Source organism: Rhinopithecus bieti, unplaced genomic scaffold (genome assembly GCF_001698545.2).
Source record: "Rhinopithecus bieti isolate Rb0 unplaced genomic scaffold, ASM169854v2 scaffold_3875, whole genome shotgun sequence".
Lineage (NCBI taxonomy): Eukaryota > Metazoa > Chordata > Mammalia > Primates > Cercopithecidae > Rhinopithecus > Rhinopithecus bieti.
This window is the reverse complement of record NW_016804422.1, coordinates 1,973,920-1,985,932: the sequence shown is the minus strand read 5'-3', so window position 1 is coordinate 1,985,932 and position 12,013 is coordinate 1,973,920. Positions and strand designations below refer to the sequence as shown.

Genomic DNA, 12,013 nt, shown 5'->3' with positions numbered 1-12,013 from the left:
CGTGGTCCGCCCGCCTCGGCCTCCCAAAGTGCTGGGATTATAGGCTTGAGCCACGGCGCCCGGCCTAATCCATTTTTCTTAACGATTTGAGGTAAATGAGTAATTGCTACCAGTATACAAAACAATTTATTTTAAAATCATGACTGCTTTATCACAGGATTTCTAAATATATTCTTTTTCAGCTTAAGAAAACCATTGGGCAGCTACATCAGACTGTGGTACTCATGATAAACACTGGAGGCCCAAAAGTAGAGAAAGAATTTTAGTGTGCCTATCAGTTCAAGGTTGCTTTTTTTTTTTTTTTTTTTTTTTGAGATGAGTCTCTCTCTATCGCCAGGCTGGAGTGCAGTGTGGTGCCATCTCAGCCCGCTGCAACCTCCACCTCCCGAGTTCAAGCAATTCTCCTGCCTTAGCCTCCCAAGTAGCTGGGACTACAGGTGCATAGCATCTCAACTCACTGCAACCTCCGCCTCCTGGGTTCAAGTGATTCTTCTGCCTCAGCCTTCCGAATAGCTGGAACTACAGGCACCCACAACCACGCCCAGCTAATTTTTGTATTTTTAGTAGAGATAGGGTTTCACCATGTTGGCCAGGATGGTCTCAATCTCTTGACCTCGTGATCCGCCTGCCTCAGCCTTCCAAAGTGCTGGGATTACAGGCGTGAGCTACTGCTCCTGGCTAGTTCAGGTTTTTAAGGAATTAAGCTCAGGCTTCTGCATTGCCACACACACCCCTGCTCTTTCATAGGCCTGCTGCTTGACAAAGCCACGGACCCAGTAAAGGTTAATCAGGTATAATTGAGTCTGTCCGGGGTTTGACAAACAGCATCATGACCAAGGTGAGCATAGCCCAAGGCTATGTTACTGCCCAGAGACTCAGCTTGGGGTTCTGAGGCACATGGGCAGTAGTAGCGGGTCACTAGCCAGGCTGTCATCCTGGGCCTGGGAAGGACAGAAGGTGGTTTTCCCTACCCAGCATACAGAGCTACCAGGGAGCCTGTCTGACCTCTTGGCCAGACAGAGGACTACCTGCTCAAGAAGCAGTCCCTAGCTGTGTCCATGGAAGGTGTACTTCCACCTTGTTTGAGATTTGTGCCTCTCTGGATTCTGGTTTGTAAATCTCCTTGGGGGGCAGCAGAAAGAAGGTTGTATGTGTTTCCATGGGAGCACACACAATTTGCATGACCACTGCAGAGGCCATGGCTACAAAGTCCCAGGCTCTCCCTGGCAGGGTTAGCCCCTATTCTTGGCACTGGTGAGGGTGCCAATGGCGCACAGCCAGCCGAAAATTTTGGTGGCCCTGGCTCCAGGCAAAGGCTGTCGTTACCAAGAGCCAGCAGCCCTCCATCTTCCCACTCAACACATAGGTCCCTGTGTGCCTTCCTTGGAAAAGATTGTACATGCATGTGACATCCAGCTGCAGCCACCGTTGCAGGGTGGGCTGCAGCTCTGCAGTGGGCAGTGGTCCTGTCTTCAGCACCTCTAGTCTGGAGTACGGGTCGCAGTCCCAGGGGCCAGAGGAAGTACTGTTGTGCCTGGAGAACCTGACCTTCACTGCTGAGTGGGAACAGAGGGGCTGGTGAGGAGATGGGCCTCTAGGAGTCCTCCCTAAACCCCCAAGAGTGTTTAATCCACCAGTCCCCTCCACCTGGTCTTGTCTGATGCTCTGCCCTTAGAATCAGGCTCTTAGGATGCCACCTTCCTTAGCAGAATTTTTGGTTTCATTTTATTGTTTTAGCAATGTCCTATGCCTGTAAAGGAATTTTTTCTTTTCGTTCTAACCAGGCATAACATTTGGGTATTCCCTCTTACATTGCCTCAGCACTGAGCCAGGAGCTGCATTGGAGGCACTTGGAAGAGGTGTGTAAAGCTACAGGCCCAGGACTCATCAAAGTCACTGGTGCAGAGAGTGTCCAGGACCTCCTTGGAGGAGCCTGCATCCTGCAACTTGCAGTGCCTGCAGCTGGCACGCAGTGCTGGGAAGAGGGGCAGGGCGAGGCACCGGTCAGTGTGGTTGGGGTGGAGTGAGGAGGGAGTGGAGGGGGCTGATCCCTCCCACTTTTCTCTCTTTTTTACCCTTTTTGAGAGGGATGCCTGCTGTAGGTGACATTGAGTACAGTTTACCTGATCCCCTGGGGAATTATTTGAAAGGGGTGGGGCCGAGCAAGGTGGAGACCAGCCAATGTGCAGACTTCACCATTGGGTGGTCCAGGGCGGAGTTCTTCTTTTTTTTTTTTTTTGTTTTTTTTTTTTTTTGAGAAAACCGGAGGTCTTGCCTCTGCGGGCCACCAGGGCCTGGAGTGCAGTGGGCCGGCTCTCCCAGCTCACTGGCAAAGGCGTCCCGCCCCTTCCGGGTTCACCGCCATTTCTCCTGGTCTCCAAGCTTCCCGGAGGTAGGCTGGGGACTACAGGCGCCCGGCCTCGTTCCGCCCCGGCTAGTTTTTGTATTTTTTTAGTAGAGACGGGGGTTTCCCACCGTATTAGCAGGATGGGTCCTCGGGATCCTCTCCTGTGGACCTTCATGATCCTGCCCGGTCCTCTGTCCTTTCCCAATAGGGTGGCTGGGATTACAGGGGCTTGGGAGCCATCCGCGGCTCGTGTGTGGCGCTTGGGGCCCAATGTGGCCCACCGCGCCCGGCCCAAGGCGGGAGTTCTTTTTGGCCACGGCAGTGATGCAGAGATCATGGCCCAAGGGGAAGCGTCCACAGTGCAGGATGGCTGGCCAGGGGTAGCCGTAGCAGGCCATGATGGGCTCACAGCTGGCCTGCATAGCCTCGCACAGGCTGTGGGAGGGGTAGATGACCCTTTGGGGGAAAGGGTAGGGGGCTGCACTGCCACAGGCTGGGCACCCAGATCATCTGGAACCTCTCCATGTTCCTACCCCTGTCTCGTGGCCTGGAATTCTCTGGTTGCTGGGCAACGACACTGGTCACCTAGCAACAGCCCTGTAGCCTGGCTTTCCCGCTTTCCCCACATCTCAGTCCTCAGCTCTGCCTCTTCACTCCCAGTGCTTCTGTCTTATCTCCTCCGCCTCCTCCCACTCAAGTGTCTTTCCAGCTTTCCAGTGCACCTCGCCCTCCAGTTCTGTGGCCATCCAGTGTCTGCGAGAGGCAGCCTGCACCGTGGGCCTTTACTCTCCATCTTAAAGTGAGGAAGCAGGGCCCTCCCTCTTGTCCTGAAAGGCCTTCAGGGCACCGCAGCGAGGGCTGGGGTTGGCAAACAGTACAAGGGCTTGATCCTGAGTTCTGCTGACATGGCCACCCAGAGGCTCTGGGAGGGAACTGTTGTTCACAGGATAGGTTAGGCTGGGGAAGAGGAAACAGTCTTGGGATCTCTGGACTCTCTGGGAGAAAAGGCCACCAAAAGGGCCTCTGCTCCATCTCTTGCCAGGGTCTCTTTGGACAGACAGAGCTTCCACACCTCAATGGAGAGGAGATCCCAGCCCGTCTGCCCCCAACCCCCAGCCTGAAGTGACTTGTCCACCTGCCCTGTCTTGACATTCAAGAACCCTTGACCACCGTTGGTGGTCTCCTGCCTAAGGGCACCTGGTTCCCTCTGTCTGGAACACTCTAACAAAACGATCCATTATCCTCCCTGTCCCTGTCAGTGCCCAGCCCTGATAGGTACTCAGCAAGGATTACTGAAGACCTGAGCCACCAGAGCAGGGCCCTGAGGGAGCCCTCCAGGGTCCTGTACCTGGAAGCCCCTGTCCTACCTGTCAAGGCATACAGGGGCAAAGAACAGAGGAAGAGGCAGGCATCGGGGTGGCACTCCTGGGCAAGCAGGGGCAGCCAGCTGACCAACTGCCGGATGGCCTCAGCTGCTGTGTCGTGGTCCAGCAAGTTGAGCAGCAGCATCTGTGTAGCCAACGTCATGGCACAGGGCCATGGCTTGGGGAATGGGCATGCACCTCATGCAGCCCCAGGGAGCCCCGACCCTGCCTTCACCCCACAGCATCACCAGCGTCACCAGCAGCCACAGCCCTCGCTCCATCACTGCCTTCTGTGCCTTGGTCTTAATGAACTGAGGTTGAGGGTTTTATAGGGCTGTTCCTGCACCCCAGGAGCCAACAGAGGAGATCCTGCAGGGGTCTGTACAGCTCCGAGGTGCCTGGACCCACCTGGTGAGGCCCCAACATGCTGACTGGGCTGTTTGTTTTTGATTAGCGCACAGCAGGGGACTGTAGAGGCTGGAGGCATCTCCACTGGGCTTGCGGATTACTGGCACCTAATAAACTGAAGAAACCTGGGCCTGTGTTTTCTTTTTCTGGCTTCCTTTTTCTTTCTTTTAAAATTTTGTGTTAAGCAATCAGGAGGTGACTGTTGATTTGCAATTTGATCTAACCCATTGTTCCACAGGGCTGTCTTCCCTTGGATCACACCCTTTCTGGGTTTGCTAGGGTAACAGGATCATGCAGGCCAATAGTGGGGGCCTTTGTCCTATCCTCAATGTTATCACGCCAGGGTCACCTGCTCCTAGTAGCTGAATCTGGTCATGAGCATGGTTTCTGGAACACAGCACGCTGGGTGGCCCGTGGCAAGGCACTTATTTCTCTGTGCTTGGGTTTCCTCTTAGATAGGATGGTTGAATTAATGGGGCCTGGCCTTCTAGGGTAAGTATAAGGATTGAGGAGTTGATATGTATGAAGTACTTAGGCAGTGCCTTGCGCAGAGTTTGTGCTACCTAAGCATTTTCTGTTGTAATTACTATTAAAAACCACTCCAGGCCAGATGTGGTGGCTCATGCTTATAATCCCAGCATTTTTGAGACCGAGGTGGAAGGATTGCTTGAGCCCAGGACATTGAGACCAGCCTGGGCAACATAGGGAGACTCCATCTGTACAAAAAATAATAAAATAAAATTTAAAAAGCTCCAACCCTGATGCTGAGTGGCCGTTTTCCTTCCTCTTAGCAATGGCTGGAACTTTGTGCTGGAAGTGTAACTGAGAGAAGCGGCAGGCCACTCCACAGGTAGCAGTGCCACCCTTCCTCCAATCAGCTACTCTGTGTGCTTCTTGTCCCCCAGTGAAGTCCTCTCTCCCAGCAACAAGGGAAGGAAGCAGGGCCCATGCTCCCGCTCTGGAAGTGTCTGGGGCTACCAGAATGTGGGCTCCCTAGATGTGAGGCTCAGGTTCTAGCTCCACCAAGCCACCTACCAGCTGTGCCTGGTGTGCAGGCAGCCAGCCACTGAAGCCAAGCCCCAGACCTGACTAATCTTTACTCAGGGGTGTAGAGGCATAGAGTAGGCACTCAGTGAACATTTGTACCAGGGAAGGAATTGAGGAAGCAAAGGATACCCTGGGATATCTTTTCAGAGAGCAGTATCTGCCCCAAACCTGAGTAACCCTCAGTGATCTTCCAGCATTGGGCAACTCGGCCCTGGTCAGATGGCCAGCACCCATCTACGCAGGAAATTGGAGGGGAAGGCCCTTGGACTGGCCTAAAGCATTGGACGTCTTGTGCTTTTTTTATTTGAATAATGCTGAAAAGTTAAAATGAAAGCAAGAAGCAGCCACCATCTCCCCATTTTAAACATTTATAGTCAGTAAGAAGTAGCAATCAACCCTCTGCCCTTCAGGACCACCCTTTAGCCTTCAGTCCCAACCCAAAGATGGGTCAGTCCATATCCAGGTTAGCTCTTGCTCACCTCCCAGGGCTCTCCTGGAAAATGTGTGCTCTCATCATCAACAAGAGAGGTCCCACATTTCCAACGCCAGTCAGCCTTTGCAGGACAACTCAATCTTGACAAGTCAGAATCAAGGGGTCTATAAAGTCCTCCATCCTCCGGACCTGGTGGCCATTGAGGGACATGCAGTACCCCAGGAACCCTGCAGGGAGGAATGTACTGGGTGCACTGGCGCCCTGGCTCAGTCCTTGGCCTCACCCACCTCCTCTTCTGGCAGAAATCCCTGGCTTCCTGACTGATGACGAGTGCCGGCTCATCATCCATCTGGCGCAGATGAAGGGGTTACAGCGCAGCCAGATCCTGCCCACTGAAGAGTATGAAGAGGCAATGAGCACTATGCAGGTCAGCCAGCTGGACCTCTTCCAGTTGCTGGACCAGAACCGTGATGGGCACCTGCAGCTCCGCGAGGTTGGAATCCTGGGACCTGAGTAGGCTCAGGGTGGGAGTGCCCAGAATCACCTTTCTGGTGGCCAGGTCACTTGTCCAGCCCAGCCCTGGTCCCAAGAGTCAGACACCACCCAGACTTGGTCCCAAGAGTCAAATACCACCCAGACCTGCCTGGGCATACCCAGACCTGGGGGGTCCCCTTTCCCTCTGGAGAGCCCCTGGCTATGCTGGGAACCTCAGAAGGTGGCAGGAAAATCCACCTGAGGTTGATGGCATTTATCACCATAGGTTTCAAGGGATGGACCTTCTGTATCCTGCATTCCTTGCTGTCATGGCTGGGGGCCCCACAGAACTCATGGTGGATGGGGTGGCAGCTTTGAGGTGGCCAGCAGCCTGCCTCTCTCTCTGCATACCTCTCACACACTCTACAGCCAGGCTGGAGGGCCAAGCTTCTGAGAGAAGTCTGGCAGAGTGGTGGTGGGGGCACTGCCCACACAGAACACCCCATTGAGCCTGATCTTCCTGAGGGGCCTGGTGGTCATGCCCTAACCAGGTCTCTCCCTGGTGCCTGTTCTCCCTTCACACCCAGGACTTGGCTTTCCCCATCTTACCCGGAGCATCTGAGTGGGACACAGGCCTGTCCTTCACTCTGCTTCCACCCAACTGTGCTCTCCATGAAGGCCACAGGCCCTTAGTCCAGGAATGCAAATGGCCCTATGCCTCTTGACCCCCAGCCCCCAGCCTTCTCCTCAGAGGCTCTGTACCTTTCTTTTTTTTTTTTTTGAGACGGAGTCTCGCTCTGTCGCCCAGGCTGGAGTGCAGTGGCGCGATCTCAGCTCACTGCAAGCTCCGCCTCCCGGGTTCACGCCATTCTCCTGCCTCAGCCCCGCAAGTAGCTGGGACTACAGGTGCCCACCAGTATTTTTAGTAAAGACGGAGTTTTACCATGGTCTCAATCTCCTGACTTCGTGATCCACCCACCTTGGCCTCCCAAAGTGCTGGGATTACAGGCGTGAGCCACCGCGCCCGGCCTGCTCTGTACCTTTCTACCTGCACTCACTTCAGCCCAATGGGCTCTGCCCTGTGTCCTCATCCATGCCCTCACTTGAACACTTTGCTCCACAACAAGCACTGGGCCATCTGTTCTCTGCTGGCTCTCCATCATTGGGGTAACCCATTGAGGGACCCTCTTATGCTTTAGGTCCTGGCCCAGACTCGCCTGGGAAATGGATGGTGGATGACTCCAGAGAGCATTCAGGAGATGTACACCGCGATCAAGGCCGACCCTGATGGTGACGGTGAGCTCACACTTCTGCACAGTCCTATCCCTGCGAGCCTCCTGCCCACTCCCAGGTGCACCATTTTGAAAACTTAGGCCCTTCCCCCACAGCCAGGCAGCCTCTCTGTACCACTTTATAGTGGCCAGAGATGGGGAGGCAAGGACCCAGCCTTGCTTTTTACCCCTGGGAAGTAGGCAGGCAGCCAGGCCCCCCGTTCCCCTTGGTGATGGTCTTGTGAGGGCAGTTCTTGGAGACCCTTTTGATAACATCAGGCAGAGTTGAGAGCCTGAGGACAGGAAGTAGGGCTGCTAGTTGGCAGAGAACAGAGTGGGTGGAGCAGGAGCAAGGCAACAGTGAGGCCAGCTAGAGCTTGGCTGTTTACCCTGAGCCATCCATCTCTCCAGCCAGACACGAGGTCCACCCCAGCAGACAGCCTCCCTGGTCTAAATGAGATCTCCCTTGCCTTCCTCTTGTCCACCTGGAGTCATGCCGAAGCGTATAAAGTGGTAGTGCTGCTAACTGTGCTAACTGCTGGGGAGGGGTGGGCCGGGAAGCTGTCAGGCAAGTGGTGCCTCCTCTGGTAATAACTCTCAGGAGGTTTCTAAGGTGTGATCATCACCCTCATGCCCAAATTCTGGACCAAGAAAGGAAGATACAGCAGTTAAAAACGACTTGAAAGAGTCACTTTGCGGCTGGTGAACCAGAGTGAAGAATCTGGCCGTGACCTGTGGCTGGATGGCTGCCATACTGCTACAGGCCCCAGAACAGAGGTGGTGACAGGCTCATAGCCCTCGAATGTCCCCCACCCTCAGAGGAATCTGGGCCAAAGAGTGGAAGGTGACGTCCTTGCGTCAGCCAGAATAACATGGAGCAAAGATACCAGCTACTCTTCCAGAACCCCAAGAGGGTGGAGCCCCTGCTTAATGGTTTGAGCAAGGGCAGTGGAGAATGTTCTCATGAGAGGGGGTGGCCTGACTTTCATTGCTAACGTGGGCTGGTAACACAGTAGGCAGGGCTAGTGAGGTAGGTTCCACTCAGGATGAGACCTGAGGTCATGAGGAACTCCCTGGGGACTGGCCCTACTTGTACCCTGACATATGTATGTAAGGCCCTAGATGAGGCTCAGCACTGCCTGCTCTCTCCTCACCCTCCACAGGCTGGAGAGTGGCCACCACTCTATACAGCCAGGCTGGAATGCCAGGGCCCTGGCCATATGGCTCAAGCTTCCTTTGGAGAACTTTCTCTGGCCACTCTAATAGGGGGTGGGCCTCTTCCTTCCTAGGGCCAAATTAGGGCCNCATGTTAGCCAGGATGGTCTCGATCTCCTGACCTTGTGATCCGCCCGCCTCGGCCTCCCAAAGTGCTGGGATTACAGGCTTGAGCCACCGCGCCCGGCCCAAATTAGGGCTTAAACTGAGAAAAGGAACTGCTCTGGGTCTTCCTGTAAAGCTTGTTGTGACAGAAACCAGGTTCATGTGACCCAAAAGTCCGGGGGGGGACAAGTGTACATGACCCCTCAGTGCCTGAGGTCAGGGGCTGCTGCTGCCTTGGGGTAGGTAGGGAAGTGCAGCCTGCCACTGTGGCCTCCCAATATGGGCTTGGCGAGCATTGATGGTTGGGTGCCCTGTGCAGGAGTGCTGAGTCTGCAGGAGTTCTCCAACATGGACCTTCGGGACTTCCACAAGTACATGAGGAGCCACAAGGCAGAGTCCAGTGAGCTGGTGCGGAACAGCCACCATACCTGGCTCTACCAGGGTGAGGGTGCCCACCACGTCATGCGTGCCATCCGCCAGAGGTGAGCACCTGAAACTGTTCTTACTGGAGCAGGGGGAGAAGACTGGGCAGGGCCTCCACAGAAGCCCTTGTCTGGGGCCAAGAGGACAGAATGTATTAACCCATTTGGGATTAAGTTCCATTTATCAGACCAGGATTGGGACCCACTGAAAGACAGGCAATTAACAAAGGCAAATTAGCCCTCTGCGCAGGCGCACAGTGGGCCACTGGGATTAGAGAGACTGAGCACTTATTTTCTGCTGATAAATGACCCCTTATCTTTGCCCACAGGACCCCTTCCGTCAGAGCAGGCAAGGGTTTTTAAATAAACAACTTCCTTCCACGGGAGGAGGACCTCAGGACTCCCACCCCTTTATTTAGTGGAAATGTCATCATTTCCACACAGCAGGTGTCTCTGTCTTTGGCATCTGAGGGAGAAGGACTCATCATGAGTAACCCCTTCCTACTCTTACAGGGCCAGTCTGAGATGGCTCAAGGGACTTCCAGGGGAGATGGGTAGGGGCAGAGCTTGTGGCAGGCCCAGGGTCCACCTTGGCCAGCTCCATCAGGTCACCACCTTGCCTGGGGCTGCCCAGCCAAATGCCTGCTGCCCACCAGGGTGCTGCGCCTCACTCGCCTGTCGCCTGAGATCGTGGAGCTCAGCGAGCCGCTGCAGGTTGTTCGATATGGTGAGGGGGGCCACTACCATGCCCACGTGGACAGTGGGCCTGTGTACCCAGAGACCATCTGCTCCCATACCAAGCTGGTAGCCAACGAGTCTGTACCCTTCGAGACCTCCTGCCGGCAAGTATCTCCCAACTGGGGGCTGCCTTCAATCCCCAGACCAGGAACGCCCATGACACAGGCACAGCCCTGCACTGTGGGCATGCCCCTTGGCATGGGGCCAGGAGATTGCCTGGTTATCCCAGTCAGTGATGCCCTCACCTCTCCCCGCAAGCTATTTACCAAGTGGCTGGATAGGGGTGGCTACTGGCCATGGTGTCCACTGGAGTCAACAGTCAACACAGACTGAAGTACCCACAGACACCAAAACTTGCCCCCAGAGTTCTGAAGCAAGGGGCAAGTCTGGGCCCCCAGCTTGTCCTGCCCATTCCCCCAGGTGTTGATCTTGATTCCACTTAGAGAAGCTGAAGCTGTGCCTCCCTCCCCTGTCAAGGCAGTTCTTTCCTCTTCAGGTGGCTGTTCTGGACCAGCCCCTTCTGATCCCCAAGGAGCCCTTCAGCATGCCCTGTTGCTTCTGCTAGCCTACCTTTCCCTGCCAGGCCCTTGCTCGGGGCCATGGCATTTAGCTAAGTGCACCTGTGATCTTGGCCAAAAAACCGTTGCAACTCACAGTAAGAGACTGGGTTTGGGGGAAGGAGGGGCTAGGGACATTTTGGCACTGGCCTGCCCTATTGTCACCCATCCTAGTCTGTCCTGGTCCCTGGCAACAGGAACCTGGGCAGCTTATCCTGCCCACAGGTAAGCCCCTGGGAGCATCCACAACTGGGGACCTGCTCAGTGGCCCCCCTGCCTTACAGTTACATGACAGTGCTGTTTTATTTGAACAACGTCACCGGTGGGGGTGAGACTGTTTTCCCTGTAGCAGATAACAGAACCTACGATGAAATGGTAAGGGTCGACTGTGCTATTACTCTTGTGGGCTGGCAGGGGCTTGGGCAAGTGAAGTACACACTTCTCCAGGTCTAAGGATGTGGGCCCAGATGATTCCTTGGGCATATCTGGTTGGTTTCCCTTTGGTCACCCTTGGCTGGCCTGGCCATAGTGGGGACAGGTTGAACACCCGACCACCCTGCTGCCCACAGAGTCTGATTCAGGATGACGTGGACCTCCGTGACACACGGAGGCACTGTGACAAGGGAAACCTGCGTGTCAAGCCCCGACAGGGCACAGCAGTCTTCTGGTACAACTACCTGCCTGATGGGCAAGGTGAGGGTCTATGACCAGGCCCGGGGGGTGCCCTGAGGACAGCTTCCCTTTACCCGGTCCCCATCTGCCCCAATGGAGGGCTGTTTCTGGCTGCTTTCCAAATGGTTTTCTGCTCCTGGTGCCTCCCAAAGGCCATCCTTAGTGACTTTAGCAGACCGCCCCAGGACCTGTACTGCCTATTGGGTTATCTCCATCACTATCATTCCCTGATGCCCCAGACTTCCTACTCCCTGGGGCTTGGGACACATGTCCCTTGCCAACCCAGGGTGGGAAGGGATATGGACAGGCCCAATAGCAAGAAAGCTGGTTTCAGAGGGCCAGTGGTGTTGACTACACATTAGTGGGGTGAGATGAGGAGCCCCCAAGGAAGCCTTGGGTCTGGGTGTTTGCTACACAAGGAATGCACAGCTGGACCCACCTTGGTCATGCTCTTGGTCCCTATGAGGCCAAGCTTTGGCCAGCCCAGCCTAGGATCTCATGTCACCCTCCTCTTCTAGGTTGGGTGGGTGACGTGGACGACTACTCGTTGCACGGGGGCTGCCTGGTCACGCGCGGCACCAAGTGGATTGCCAACAACTGGATTAATGTGGACCCCAGCCGAGCGCGGCAAGCGCTGTTCCAACAGGAGATGGCCCGCCTGGCCCGAGAAGGGGGCGCCGATTCGCAGCCCGAGTGGGCTCTGGATCGGGCCTACCGCGATACGCGCGTGGAGCTCTGAGGGAAAAGTTAGCCCCTGTTCCCAGCCGCGGGTCGCCAGCTGCCCAAGATCGGGGGTCCGACTGTCCTTCTGTCCTGTTGCAGACTGGCCAATGTTTTGCCCCACCCCGCCAGCCGCAATACGGCGCAGTTCCTATATTCATGTTATTTATTGTGTATTGACCCCATCTGCCCCGTCAAATAAAAAAACCACAAGGTTGGAGCCGCCTGGAAGGACAAGCT

At 55.2% G+C, this 12,013-nt stretch overlaps 1 protein-coding gene across 1 annotated transcript in view; it reads left to right on the top strand.

The window, feature by feature from the left end:
• The window catches only part of P4HTM (prolyl 4-hydroxylase, transmembrane), a 19,026-nt gene extending 7,033 nt beyond the window's left edge, over positions 1-11,993 (top strand). Inside the window, exons 3-9 of the mRNA XM_017868138.1 lie at positions 5,902-6,092; positions 7,273-7,369; positions 8,984-9,146; positions 9,743-9,928; positions 10,666-10,756; positions 10,951-11,074; positions 11,572-11,993. Of these exons, the coding sequence (XP_017723627.1) occupies positions 5,902-6,092; positions 7,273-7,369; positions 8,984-9,146; positions 9,743-9,928; positions 10,666-10,756; positions 10,951-11,074; positions 11,572-11,792 (1,073 nt within the window). The 3' untranslated portion in view covers positions 11,793-11,993. The remainder of the gene's footprint in view (positions 1-5,901; positions 6,093-7,272; positions 7,370-8,983; positions 9,147-9,742; positions 9,929-10,665; positions 10,757-10,950; positions 11,075-11,571) is intronic.
• Positions 11,994-12,013: the final 20 nt, after the last annotated feature.